This window comes from Falco peregrinus, chromosome 10 (assembly GCF_023634155.1).
Source record: "Falco peregrinus isolate bFalPer1 chromosome 10, bFalPer1.pri, whole genome shotgun sequence".
NCBI lineage: Eukaryota > Metazoa > Chordata > Aves > Falconiformes > Falconidae > Falco > Falco peregrinus.
Window position 1 is genome coordinate 5,449,801 of NC_073730.1, and position 15,350 is coordinate 5,465,150.

At 36.9% G+C, this 15,350-nt stretch overlaps 1 protein-coding gene across 6 annotated transcripts in view; it reads left to right on the forward strand.

The window, feature by feature from the left end:
• The window catches only part of RABGAP1L (RAB GTPase activating protein 1 like), a 254,818-nt gene that overhangs the window by 150,334 nt on the left and 89,134 nt on the right, over window positions 1-15,350 (forward strand). For 5 of the 6 annotated variants that reach the window (XM_055815257.1, XM_055815258.1, XM_055815253.1 and 2 more), the window contains exons 15-17: window positions 2,850-2,924; window positions 6,441-6,566; window positions 7,935-8,078. In XM_055815257.1, the coding sequence (XP_055671232.1) occupies window positions 2,850-2,924; window positions 6,441-6,566; window positions 7,935-8,078 (345 nt within the window). The remainder of the gene's footprint in view (window positions 1-2,849; window positions 2,925-6,440; window positions 6,567-7,934; window positions 8,079-15,350) is intronic. The other variant, XM_055815256.1, reaches the window with a different exon arrangement.

Genomic DNA, 15,350 nt, shown 5'->3' on the forward strand with positions numbered 1-15,350 from the left:
TCTTTTACTTTTTACTGTTCTTTTACTGTCCTTCAGATGAATTTATTTTATATATCCTATGTATACCTGTGTCCACTAATTAATTTGAAATATTTTTTAAAACCATATTATCCAGTACTTACTGATTTGTAGTTCTGTAGATCACCTCTTTTTACAAATGCTTCAAATTTGTCATCTGTTCTTCTGATTTAATCAGCCAATTAATGGTTTACCAGTTCACTCCCCCCCCCCCCCCCCCCCCCCCCCCCCCCCGGCTTTTTGGGTGAATATTGTCTGTTCTTAATACATTTTTAGTATTTTTATTCCTTTCAACTTATCATCTCTTCTGATACTCAGTTGGAAACAGGTCCTTCAACACATCCCCTGTTGGAAATGGCTGGATGACAACCTCTGTGATTCTTCTGTAATAAAACAGACACAGGGAAAGTTCCTGTGGATTTTCTGCTCTAGTTTAAATACAGCTTTTCTACCTTGATCATATATTTTCCAAGCAGAGGCTTTGCCTTCCTGCTCTGGATGTGTTTGAAATGGATGTATTACTAGTTTTAATGTGTTTAGGAAGTTGCTTATGAGAAAATTTATTGGTCTTCATTCATATTTTTATACTGAACATGCAGAGTGAGGATTTTTTTGCACCCTCCCCATTTTTCCTCTTTTGCCATCATTTCAGCTTGCTTTCACAGTCTCAAAAGGAGTATCTTTTTATTTCTGATAAATTTCTGTACTTTTTAACCTATGTCCATTTTGGAGACGGTTTGTTTGTTCCAGTGTGTTGGTTTCTCAGTAGTTATTTTAAAACTTGTTTGGATTAATTTATTGCTGTTTTCAGCAAATTATTATCTATTGTGCTGATAGTGCTTCTCACAACAGAGAACCCATACGTGCTGATAATTTGCTATTGATTTTTCAGTCTGGATTTTTTAAGTAAAGTAAAAAATGTCATATAGTACAAAGAAATCATAACTCCAGATGCATTATTTAAAATTTTACACATCTGTTTCTACACAAGGCTAGCGTTTCAAAGGCAGAAATAACACATCTTTTAGGAATGCTACAGAAATAAAATATTTGACATCAATGAACTAATAGATTTTGGAATAAGTAGATAAAGATTCATTATGATGATGATTAACCAGTGGATGGTTCTAATTAGTCCTATGCAATATTAATTTAAGTTTTGAAAGTAATTTCTGTTATTTCAGAGCTTAGTAGCTAAAGAGTAATTTTAAATGAACTTTTTCTGAGTGAGCATCCTTTTTTTCCAAGTCAGGTTTTGTATTTGCTATTGTAGACTTAAGGAGTTATTTTTTATATTTTACTTTTGTGGCTAGAGCTGGTTTAAACTAGTAAGCAGATTGTGATGGTTCATTTAATATTTTTCAATATTTTTTGTGGCTAGTCTTGTATTTGCTTCACCATTGAAACTGAGCAGTGGATTTGGATTATTTTCACTCAGATTTTAACTCATCCCATCTAACGTACTTTAAAAAATGGTAAGCAATATAGACAAATAGCAAAAAGCTGTAAGTCACAGTTCAGTTTTTCACAAGCTACAGACATAATTGGAAATGTATGGGTTAATTGTTTATAAACAGTGAACTTTAAAGAAATACTGAGGTTGTATTCTTTACAGAGATCTTCTTTTCTGGAATCATGACAGAATTCCTTATAAATACTTCTTAGTTTTTGCCCATCAGAAAGAAAAAGGAAAGATGGTGTAAATTTAAATGTTTTGGCCTCCATTTCAACATTTCTGGCAGAAATTATCTGCAATTATGTTAATAGGTTTGGCTGGAAAGGGGTTGCATCTCTTTTTGAGACACAATTCTTCTTACATTTTGAAGAGGCAGCTAAAATATTGTACGATAGACCCACCAGCGCATCACCTGCCATCGTTTGTTCAGGCTCTCTGTGCTCCTGTTCAGTGAATTTGCAATCTTGAGTTCATTCAAGACTTTAAAAAAGAGATAAGCACGGTGTTCCAGTTTGAAACGTTCTCATCTGTAAACGGTCGTGGGGGCAAAGCCCATGTTCTGATTTTTGTGGCTTGTTCCTCCCCGTAGCTCTGACCTTGTGCTTTTGCTTTCCCTGGCTGTAACCTTAGTACCTTGCTTGTTCTCTCAGGATGTCTCTCCCCCCGATGTCAATCCTGCTGCTGCTTATACTTTCACAAGTTTTCTGAAATTCTTAACATCCTCTGACATCTCTTTAAAAACAGTATCTGTCTTCTTGTCTCGGAAAAGTAAGGGGGGAAGGAAAGGTTAGTTATTTTAGTGTTGTTTTTTTAAGAGTAAGAAAAAAGTACTATGTCAGTCATACAATAGGAAAATGAGTCTTGTTTGTTCTTCAGCATAACAAGGAGATGAAAAAACTGTTTCTGATGAAATTTTCAGGCTAGAGCAGTTCTCAGTGGTTTTCTAACAGCCAGCCTCAGGTTCTATACTTCCGTGATGTCAGAACTTGTGTTTCCAAAACCAAACAAGCATTCCCCACAGCACAAGCTAACCTGGTTTTTACATCATATTTGTTTTATCCTTAAAGTTATATCATTCCGGACCTCAGCAGAATTATCCTTGATTTAGGTGAAAGGAAATTGCACCCAACTCTTTTCATGCTGTTCAGAAAATAAAGACAAAAATACACCGATATGGGATCTATGGGAGATTGAGAGTGATCTGTAGATGTTTTCTTAAGTGCCCTGAAAGCCTACGCAAGCACGGTTACAGTTTCACTCCCTTTATTATTTCAGCCCGCATTGCATTATGAATCCTGAATAGCTCATTGATTATAGCACATTTTGATAATGCCTGTGTGCATTTTAAATATATGTTGACTTTTCTTTTTTCTAGGCATACTCTGTCTATGATGAAGACATTGGCTATTGCCAGGGACAGTCTTTCCTTGCAGCTGTGCTTCTACTTCATGTGAGTTAATTGCAAAATGAAAGCTTTGATATTTGAAACCAAAGCAGCTTTAAAATCAGTAGTACTGTAACATGCTATTTGACAGATATTTAATGTTGTTTATTTGCCTGTATTCATTTTCCTCTTGTTGCTTTTTGGCAAATAGTGACTAATGGGTTCTATCTTTATGAATGCCCATTTCCTTTATATAGGAGAAATCCATTAAATTGTCAAGTACTTCTGTGTCAAAACCTGAAATTAATTTGTTACATATTAATGTTTTCTTTTAATGTAGTTGTCAGGTAGGTGAACTCCCTTTGGGTTTATGGGGAGTTTAACTTTGGGAGATATTCTTGGAGCAGCAAACAAGAGCAGGCAGTCTCATTAATTTTCAGTCAGCCTTTTTCTCCTAAGGACATTTTATAATGTCTTTTGTGTGAAAGCTGAATTTTAACCTTGATATTTTTGCCTGTAACCAAAACCTACAAACTTTGATCTGTTGCTTCCTATATATACACATCCATGTATATATGGAGATAGATAGGTAAATACATAATTTTTATATTTTCAAGATGCTTTAACTTTTGATGTGTCAGTGGAAAAGCAGCAGATTCATGTAGTGTGGGTATCATAAAGAGTATCTGAATAAACCACCCAAAACCCCAACAACTCTTAGTCAGGCTCTTGCCTGCTTTTTCTGTCAGGCTTTAATTAATAAATTTTTGAAATACACTTTGGATTGTGGTTTTGAGTCAGCTGTTGGTGGTATAGATGTTACACATATGCTTCCTAAGGCATCAAGAATTCAAATTCAGATTAATTTAAGTGTTAATTCCTGGTGAGATCTGTGACTCCATGAAGACTTAAGGAGCATAATGTACAGTGACAGTGTTGCAGAGAAGCTTTAGACTCTTTTAAGGATAAACCTGAGTTAGTCACATTATTGCAATCCCACATACCGTGCAAATTAGCTTATCTAACAGTTATTTTGCAATTAACTTTTTACCCAAAGAAGGATTTTTAAGTTCCATTGGAAGAATAAGCCATTTTCAATACCAGAGTTGTTTAGAAATGAGTGGGTGTCGCATTCTTAACATTTGACTAATACTTCAGCTCCTCTCACTTAGTTGTGTGCTGTCATTACTATAGAGAATCACCTCTGTTTCTAGTCTTTCTGGAGTTAGAAGAAATTGCCCTGTACGTTGGGAATTCTAAATGGCAATTACACTCATTTTAATATGCCCTTTATAACATTTGCTTTCATAATAGGATATTAAACTGAAATAATCAGAGACAGGGGGAAAGGGAAGCAGTCTCAATGAGCTCATGTAAGTTGGGAGCTTCCCAGGATGCCCTCAGACTCTTTGTTTTTCTCAAATTCTCCAACCAATCTGTATGCTGTGAATGCTTGTAAGACCCTCTCTAACTCTTTATCTTTGCATGGATTTCTAGACCCCTTCCTTTCCCTTTTTTTTCTGGGACAGGATATCCTTTCTCTTCAGTGTAGATATCTTTCAGGGATGGTTGGGTAGCCTGAACCTCCATCCTGGATTTTTGTGGTTTTGCTGCTTTGGTGAAATTCCTATCAAAGGTGAGCAGGTAACTTCTAATTGCAGGGGAACAGTGTTGCCAACTCTAATCATTTTACTGTAAGTCTCACAGTATTTAACTTTTTTTTTCCTTGTTGTCTATTTTTGAAGTCATTGCTATGTGAAAAACTAAAATTTCATTTTAAAAAATTGTAAATTTTTGGCTTTTTTTGATTCCAAAGAAAAGATAATTAGGGGCAAATATCTAAATGCCAAAAAATCAGAACAGAAATGCCAAAAATATGTGTTTTGCTTAAATAAAATAAGAAATGAAAACTTGATTTATGATTTTAAATTCTTGGGGTTGGTAATATTGGAGAACCTCTGTCTACTGAGAGTGAGGACTTGGTGGCCTCTGCCTGTAAACGACTTTGGCTTAGTACTTACTCTGTTCCCGTTCCCACTCCCTCTCCCTGTCTTGGGGGAGGAATGATTGTCAATGCACGTGCATTTGATTGAGCATGCAAGGTAGGTGTGCTTGTGCATGAGCATCTGTCATTTGATTAGAAATAATTGTTACTTTACCAAAAAACCTGAAATTTGCATTCATCTGATTATACAGCAGATTCAAGCCTTTTGGTCAGGATAAAACTATTTCTCCCTTTACTTTGTCTGCAGCTTTTATCCACTGTCAGTGGGGATCCATTCCATCCAGATAAAATTGTGTTAAAGAGCTTTGAGATTCGTAAGAGCTTGTCCTGGGCAAATCTAGCCTAGACAGGTAGCTAGCAGCTGATCTGGCAGTTCTTTATGCTAACTAGTTACTTTCATGTATGATGTCTGAAAATGAAAATGAAAGTGTCTGCCCATGGAGACAGGCCATAATCATAGGCTGAACATAAAAGATGAAACCCTGGAGGTAAATATCAAGAGACTAAAATTCTCTTTGAAGAAAATACTGAGCTTTTTATCCATTGCTGATATTTGATGAGGGGTTGGCAAGAAGCTGAATGAGTCAATACACTAAAAGGTCAAGAGTCGTCATTCTTGATACTCAGTAATTGTTTTCATTTGTTCCAATCTGGTGCCTGCAAAAGAAAGATTATTTTTAATGTGTTTGGAAATCTGATTTGGGGTCTGCGGTGACTCTGCTTGTGCCTACCTTGTTCTTGTGTTACCTGAAGGTGTGGGGGAGATGTCTTGTCAGTGAAGGTTTCATGACACAGGGCTTCCCACAAATTCAGTGTTCAATGGGCTCAAGCCAACAAATGAAACGTCAGAGTGGCTCACATACTTTGTCTTTTAGTGCCACCTTCTAAAACTCTGTTGGATGAGAAATTCTGGTCAAAATTAAATAGAAATGACGGAGATAGGGCTTCTGGAAAAGTCATGATGTTTATAGATGGAATCAGCGCTCCTGAGGTCACAAGTAGGTTCTGATGGCAAAATTTGTGATTTCCTTACTTCTGTGGGAAACCTGACTTTAGAGAGTTTGATGTCCTGGGGTTTGCATGAAAGAAGATAAGTGTTATTTGCACTAAGAACTGGTTGTACCTTAGTTCTCCCAATTTTTTCCTGTTTAACCAGATCTCTCTCAGAAATCACTGTCATTAGTTGTTGTTTTTTCTTTTCTTTCTGTCTTTTTTTTTTTAATGTTGTTTTGTAGATGACAGTTGTGTACTGGTTGTTCTCATATGTATTTGGCAGAAAGAATACTGACGACAGTTGTGCTGCTGTGGGGATGTATATGTATATGAACCTAAGATATGATCCCACATTTTCTCCAAAGAAGGTCTTACTGAGCTAAATCTAGGTGCTCATCAAGGAGAGTAGGCCCCTTGAGATTTTAATTGCTTAATTCTACATTCATAGTGCTTTGCTAAAAATTTTAATATATCCCTGGTTCTGAATTCATCATGCATAAGGTTTTTAAGTGTGTGTATTTGTGTAAGGCATTTCCAGCATCAGCTCAGTTTTTAATATTATATTTCTGTATTTTTCCAAACAGATGCCAGAGGAGCAGGCATTCTGTGTATTTGTGAAAATAATGTATGACTATGGCTTGAGGGACCTCTACAGAAATAACTTTGAAGATCTCCATTGCAAATTTTTCCAGCTGGAGAAGTTAATGCAGGTAGGGCCAGAATAACAAATTATTCTACTTTGATTAATGGAAATACTGGCATGAAGAGATTAATGCTTTGCTTCCATAAGCTACTGGACAGTAAAACCCCTCTCCTTTTGGGGGTGGGGTAGAACTAAAGCAAGGAAGTTTAATATCTGGGTCCAAACCTTGTGAGCCAGATGTGTTTCTGATTTCTTTTGTCTTTCACAAACCAGGCTTGCTGCTAATCTTTGTATCCAAGCAGAGTAGGTATCTGGGTGTTTTTCTCTCTGTTTGCTTGTTCTCCCCCCTGTTTTGTGATGGTGGTTAGAGAGAAAATAGCTGTTCTGTTAAGGCCAGAGTTTCTTTTGGACTGCCACCATCAGTGTCCTACTTTCTATGAATTATGTTGATGGTTAAGAGGTCAGGCAAATCAGGACATCCTGATGCTTATGAAATATGAATCAAGCATAGGTTATTTTGTAGATTTTACTGTGTCTTCAATACGTTGCTCTTTTATCAGATGGAATTATTTCACAGTCAGAGCAATTTAACATAAATAAATGGCTGCAAGTTTAACACATTGTTGTTCTGACTAATAAGCAGTTACTAACAGTTCATTAAGCTTTGACCTGTGCTTCTGTTAGCATAGGGAAAGCTAGCTGATGAAGTCCATTACCACAGATAACCATATATACCTCTGAGAAATATTAAAGCCAAACAAAACAGACCACTGTTAATTTAATGATCTTTTTTTCAGATGTCAAATTGTACATATTTCCCACTTGATGGATTAGAATTACATACTAATTAATTTGATACGTTGGCATATGGTGTTCTCAGTATTTACATGTGTTAACAAAGATTTTTACTTTGTTAACTGAATATGAATGTATCCTCAGTGTACAGTAGGACTATCAGTGCTTGGTTTATGTTGCTTAAATATATCCTCCTAGTTAGAGGAATGGTTTGATGGAATTGTGTGCTTTATTGCTTCCAGGCTTTGCAAAGTGATCTCCTTGTTCTAGTATCTGTTAGTTTTTATATCAGGAGCATTTTTAGCAAGACCCAGCAAAGGAGTAACTTAAACATTATATGCTATGCATGACATACATTTCACAACTGCTCCTCCTTTCAATAAAGTTTATGTAACTTCTCAATATAATCTCAGTACATTATTTGGTACTGTGATAGGATCCACAGTGGATATTTTACTAAAAACTGTAACCATGGGCACTGAAATTTATGAAGAAACATGTTTCCATTGCTCAAAAGAAGCCAGGATTTCACTTTGTTGTGTTTTTCAGTGTTTAGCAACCTGGTAGTTACTGGCAGTGCAGATGAAGAACTCGGATTAATGAGTAATACTGAAGCATTTATTTTTTTCCTTTACTCTAGGAGCAACTACCAGACTTGCATAGCCATTTCTCAGACCTCAATTTGGAAGCTCATATGTATGCGTCCCAGTGGTTCCTCACTCTTTTTACTGCCAAGTTTCCACTCTGCATGGTCTTCCACATCATTGACTTACTACTTTGTGAGGTAAAAAAAACTTGAATTGGAAAGCCTTTTCTCCTCTCCATGCATGTTTCTTCTTTTTTTGTTTTGTTTTGTTGGAGTCATTTACCATTTAATTTTGAAGTGTGTGTAACTAAATTATGTAGAAACCATGGTTATATCGAAGAGAAGATGTTCGGTGAAATGTTGGTTTGATTTTAAAATTAGAATTGTGGATTGCCTCATTCATTGCTGAGGGATCTAATTAAGAATATCTGATGCACACATCTGTTCTTCATTTAATTTGTTAAATAATTTATTCGAAGTTAGGAATTCTAATTTCTTAAAGATACCTAGTAGTAAAAGCCTAGCAGGCTTTTAGAGGGAAAGCTCTCCAAATTGTCTGATTCAGAGTGCCCAAAGACAGTAAGGATATTGCGTGTTGCTTTGATGGCGTGGTATTAAACAAACAGTGAGAGGTGCCAAGCAGCACAACTGAATAAAGCTCTTCCCTTTTGTTTTTTACCACTGTTCCAACTGAGGAACGCATCACTGCAGATGCAAAATGGTACATTTCTGTATTGCAGATATATCTGCACTTCTTTTAAAAAACCAGACAGAATAGTGATAAGGCTGGATGGAACGTTTATGTTGGTAAAATACTAGTACTTCCTTTTGTCACTGGGAAATCAGGACATCCATGGAATTAAACCTGGTTTTGAACATGCTAGTGATTTCCCCTCTGATTTACATCAATCACAAATACTAAAAAATATAAATAAATAAAATAATTAAGAATTTTAAATGCAAAGGGTTTCATGAGTACAAAACACTGTTGACTCTAGTTCATTCTGTTAATTTTTATTGGGAAGTATTTTACTGGTGAATTTTCAGGCTCGTGGCCCATGCCTTGATAGGATTCATTATTAAACCAATATGGTTTACCACTCATAACTCACTATTTTTTTCCTTGAGAGTATTGTTTCTTCTGCTTATTGGTGCACAGTTATCAAAAAGAGGTAGGTTAATACCACCAGGTAGCCAGGTAAGTGTGAAAGTTAGTAATGGTGAAGTGTTTTCACACTTCCATATAAATAACTGAGCTTTATTTCTTTCACAATGTCGATGATTTTAAGTAAGCAAATAGAAGAAGTAGAAAGGTTGCTAGTTTTTCTGCTCTTTGTCCTCCTCTTTGGTCATGCAGTAGGTGAATGCAATCCCTTGATCACTTTTCAACTGTTAGCGAGTTAATTTTCAGAATGAGCTGCTGGTGTGCATTTGATCATTCTTTGTCAGTTCAGTTTATTACTTCCTTCTGATCTTGATGTGGAGCTGCACTCAGAAATGACCATTTTAAGAGGTCGCTTGTCAAAAAGTACAGAACATCTTTTCATAGTGGTGATTATTGTGATAGCACTGTAGTTACATCCTGTCTGAAGCTCCTGCACTTTTTGTTATATTAAGCTTGATGATAAAATATGCTGAAGAAGTCTTTTAGTCATGGTTAATATAGATTTAATATTTAGAATGAAAAAAGAAACAACTCTTAAAACATTTGCATTCATCTCACATCTGGCAGTGTTTATCTCAGCATGCCTGAAGGGATTACTCTGGGCACAAAGGTGAAAGAATCCAAGGAGAAAGTGGGAGAGTGCAACACTAGAGTCTGCTAGAGCAAGGGAAACTTGTTAGCATTTGTGGAGGGTAATCACATAAAGTTAAAGGAGCCTCTTTTACAACAGCTAAAAATAAACCAGAAATGGTTAGAAAATGGATTGCAAGTGAGAAGATACTTGTAGACATCTTGAGAAACAGTGGGGCAGTGTGAGGCAATGGTGTAGACTATCAGGAAGCTGTTCCTAAGATTCATGAGTCAACTAGGCTGAAGTAACAGGCGCTTCTGAGAATTTGTGGGAGGAGTGTAGATTAAAATCATATTAAAATAAAAATGTAGTTGGCTCTCATCATAGAAGTAAAATCTGAAGGCTTATGGCTATAGAGTAAGAAAGAATCTATTCCTTAATGGAGGACTGAAATCATACTGTGAACCTGTCTGTCTGGTCAGCCTCCAGAAGGAGGAATGAAGCCGTCAAAACTAAATAAATAAATTTGTCTGCATTAAATTGTTCCTTACTTTATCTCTGAACAAACAGCATGCCTGTAATTCCAGCAACTGGAAGGAGAAAAAACAGTTGCAGCTGCTAACAGTGGAACAAAAAAAAAAATCCTGCAAAAAAATCCTCAAAAAATCAAGAAGTCTTTGAAGTGTCATATGTTTTTAAAAACAAGCTTCCAGCCTTCTCGTTAATTTGTCATAGATACAGATGAATTTTAAATAGCCTTCAACTTCCTTCCTGACTGTGTTTTCTCCACATCCCTGTCCTGTCTGTTGTTGACAAAATGTTTACATCCTATGTAACTCCTTTATGAAAGAAAAATACTAGGGGAAGAAAAACAGATAAAACCATTGCTGAATGGGTGCTGCCAACTAGTCATTCCAAGGGAGCTTCTCTGGAGTCCATGGAAATATTTGAATTATGGATGAACAGTTCGTGTCAACCAAGAGGTTTTGCATGTGCTTCGTTTTTTTAGATTTTGACTGCAGCTGGAAGAATGAAATTGGTCTTTACAGATACTCTTTAACTCTCAATCCAGAGAGGAAAAATACCTGTGGGAGATCCTGCAGTTTCGCCACTAACCGGGGAAGGTCATGTCCTTCTCTTGCACGCACAGTGGGACAGCAGCACAAGCCGGGCTGTGGACCTCCTGGGCAGGAGCATATCCTGGGAAAAAGTAGCTAAATTTATGATGGGAATTAAATTTTATGGAGAAATTTTTAAAATTCCATCGAAGCGAGTGACATTACACTCCAGGTCTTTTCATTGTTCTCATGTTAAATATGACTTGATAGAAAGAACAGTTTTCTTTAAATTCATATGGATTTAAATTCATATGGATTAAATTCATATGGGACTTGCCATGGCCTCTGTGTGATTCTGAGTTCTTTTATCTTGTTGTCTTCCTAAGACCTTTTGGTGTTTTGTTTCTTTAAGTTGTCTCCAGGCTGTTGAGGATGTGACTCAACTGCCAAATTATCTACATTTCCAGTGGCCATAGAATATTGTCTCAATGACTTTGGGACAGAATCCGTCACCCATCCTCATCTAAACAGAAAATATTTTGGAGTTCTTTGTCTTTCCTACAACAGAAACTTGAGGAAGATCTTGGGCTTGCAGGCAGGTACTCCATACCATGGTACATACTATAAGGCTTGACTGCCCATTATAAAAACACAAACATATTGATCTAGTTGAAACTTTTCATGTGATTACAGCAAAGTGCATGTTTTTGTCTACATAGGTATATTTTAACAAGTCGGTATCAACTGAAAAGCTTTCCACATTGTTCCTTTCAGGTGCCTGTTTCAAGTTTCCTTTGTCTCTTCCCCTTTCACGATTTCTGTTTGCATTGAAGAACAACTTTGTTGATGAAAGTCAGAGTTGGTTTTGGACATGCCAATCTTATTTATCAATATGACATTATGTTACTGACCACTCTGAGCTTGCTCTGCTTTGCTGTCTCTTTTTCTTCCATCTTAAATTATTTCAAGTCATGCTCAGAAGTAGCGACTCGTCTAGATAAAGTGCATGTTGCTTAGAGCTGTCCCATGTGCAGTAACTGCACCTGGGTTGTACTATAGATTATCAGAGAGTTGACATTTAACTTCATTGTGCATCTTTAAATGTTCACTTTAAAATGAAAATGTGTTTTAAAAGCACTAGATAAGTTACCTTAATTAGGCATTTAGAAGAGGGAAAAAAAAAATCAAACGAGTTGACAGACAAGTTTTAAGCATTTTTAAAATTTTCATTATTTTTTCCTATTTAAAAAAGAAAATACTGTAACTGGTTGTGATATATACAGTACTGCCAAAACTAAGGGAGGGTCCGAGTTCAAACTGTCAATTCCATTATTAACCTACAATTTCAAGTTGCTACTGGTCACCTCTGTTTTGAGTCGATTTGACTATTTTTATGTGCAGTTCTTGTCGATATAAAATACTTAAGGATTATGGTTTTCTCCTTTTAAGGAGTATATAAAAGAAACCCTACTACATGCTGCCTTTTCTGGGCTGGTACAGATATTTTTGTATTTTAGTGTCAGTAATTACATAGTCTTGTTACAAAAATTAATACTTTGACTACTAAGCTGCTGCTCTGTGATCAAGACTGAATAGAAGGGGATGCAACTGATTATCAGTTTTGAATAGGAAATAATTTAATGTGTTGTAATATAAGTGATAACAAAGAAGTGAAACTACCTTTCACAGGACCACATAGCAGCACAGTGGAAGAAGTGCGAATTGAAAGGTAGATAGCATCATTCCTTAGTGTTTGTTTGTCAACTAGAGCTTTCCAAACTTTGTATGAAATAACTGTTATAAGAAGTTTTGAGAAACTGTGATAAAGGCCAATGGGTGTTTTTAAAAATCTTTTACAATGTGAATGACTTGGCGCTAGTAAATGCGCACCTATTGATAGTAAAAATGTGGCACCGTGTTGAGTAGTTGTGGTTCCTAGGAGCACTGCTTCGTAATGAAATAATGAAAATCTTAGAGGAATTATAACTATTGGCGCTGAAGATTTGATGTCTGTCTTATGTGCGTCTTGCTGAAGAATGGATGTGCCAGGAAACACTACACCGTATGGTATCCCTCAGATGCTAAGACCAGTCATCTCTGTGTGTTAGTACTGAGTAGCAGATACCATAATAGCCTGCTATTTTTTATCTGTCACTGTCAGATACTTCTGTGATGCCTTCCACAGAGTTGAGAAAGAACAGATTAACATTTTAATTTGTTAAACTTCCTCAGGAATTGAGTCAGGAACAAGCCCACTTCCTCTTTAAATCTGCACTCAGGTGAAATGTGAATTAAATAAAAGATTGTGTACAGTTACTTATCTTCTGTAGATCTATAGGGGAAGAAAACTTGAACTTTTTGGAATTACCTATTGTTGACATATTGTCTATGTTTATTAACCCTTCCAGTTATGAATGTTTTAATAGATCTTATAAAACAGCAAACTGGGCTTGCTAGAAACAAGATCGCTTTTAGTAAGAGCATATTAAAAGCTAGGCTTAAATTCTGAGTAGGTATAGGTCTGTGCTAAAGCTGCTTGCATTATTTCAGTACTCTTTGCAGAAGTAAAGTCAGTGGAAAAGGGGGTGGGTGGGTGGGTGTGCGTGGGTGGGTGTGGGGTTTTTTCCTTCTTACAAGGACAGGAGATTAGACTTTGGCATTTGGACTGCCTTTCCTCCTGTCCATTGCTCTTTCCATTATGCCTGCGAGGGAGCTAAGTCTCCTCCACTGCTGTTTCATGTAAAGACACTGGAAAGGATTTCTTTCTGAGACTGCTGTAACTAGCTTTTAATTAATTTAAGAAGAAAGAGAATAGGTTGTCTCTCAGACTCCAGATGGAAGACTAGAATTTGAACATCCATGTCCAGTGGTAATGCTTGTTTGCTACATTCAAGCATCTGTTGACATGTCAGCCATTACAATCTTTTTGGTTGCAAAAACTTGAGGTCTGCAATGGAGTTAGCTCAGGTTTCCTGGCTGTGGATGTGGATGTTTTGCTTTTATGTATTTAGATGAGTTATTTAAATCCAAGCTAAAAGTAATTTCAGCGTAATTTATCTGATGACTACAGCTGTATTCCACTGTGGGGTTTTTCCAGTTTTAATTTCAGCAGAAATTAAAGTAAAAAGAAAGGAAAAAGGACGTAGTATTTTATTGTGTCTGATGCATGAGGAACTTTTAAAGCCTTTGTTGAGTGTATGCTTATAACATTGAGATTATAATGATAAAGAATTTTAAGTTTTTTTCAAAGTGAAGGTCATAAGAAGTACGAGGTGTTTGGATATACAATTTCAATTAGCAATAGAAATTATGTAATACCATGTTCTGTATTGCCACACGGACAGGGGAACACAAAACGTTCTATTTAATTCTAAAGCTACACAGAATTTATAATAATTCAAGCCTGGACTGAGGAGAACAGTATTTTAATAGAGTACATCTGAGAGGTTCTTGGAGAGCCACAAGGTTTAGCATAACCCTTTACGCTATGTTGTCCAGCTGCTCCTGTGAGCATCCATAATTTATGTGTCTTCCATTCATAGCTGCAGCTTGTTGATCCCCAAAATAACAAAGCTGCAATAAATGCTCACCATGAGCAAAGAAAAAAGAGTCTCACAACAATCTGCAGTTCAAGATAACTTATGTGAACAGGAGGTACCTTTTTGGTGATGTTAATAGATGTTGTGGTCCTGAAATGTTGCTTCTGTTTCAGAAAATGTTCTAAGGTACCGGTGACAGTCGCCGAAGATGAGGGACCTGTTTGAATGACCTAGTTTGCACCTTAGAGGGAAGAAGCATCTAATGCGATGTCACAGTATGGCTCTGAGTTACTTTCCCAATTGCTACTGAAATATTTTAGCCACTTACTAGTTGATGTTCACTTGGCTGATTTTTCTAGGAATACAGTAAATTTCCATAATGCTTACTTAACACCAGTGCCATCTGCTGTATTTGAATAACAGCATATTCTAAGCAGTCTTGGCAGTCCTCAAAAACGCTTCAGAAATAACTGAAAGAAAGTATCACAAATGGGAGAGTGATATTCCGTGAACAAATCCAGGAAGCTAAGCTAATTTGGGGACTGTTTTTAAAAAAGAGGATAGCACAGTCTGCCTGTGCCAAAACATTTTCCATTACTTCGTGCTTGGCATCTTGAGGCCGTACTGAATTTTCTGAGTATGTAAAATCAAAACGTGAACTTTGCATTCAGGTGGCTGTCGGAAAGGAAGAATGAATGTCGGAGTGTAGAGGGACAAGGGCCAGGACTGTGTGGTGGCAGAGAAAGGGCGAAGATGGGGAATGAACGCTGGGAAAGAGATCAGAGCGCAGGGAAGCAGGACATGGATTTAACATGGGCAGGCATTTGTCTTTGTGTTATGTGACCACATGTGGAGGGGGAAGGAGGCGCAGCTCTCTGTCACGAGGTGTTCTCAACCCCTCATCTTGTCTCCTCTCAAGGAAACTGGGATCTGGAAGATTCCTGCTCCTCCAAGCATGTCTAACAGCCATTCCCTGTTCCCCATGAGGGCTGGAGGACCTGTGTTAGCTACAGAGATACGAGACCTCTGTGTCTGTCCTCCTTATATGTATGTGATACGGCCCTTGATGCCTAGGCCCCTTTCTTCATCCCCATATTAATCAGGTTTGGGAAGAGGGAAAGGATTGTCTAAACCCCC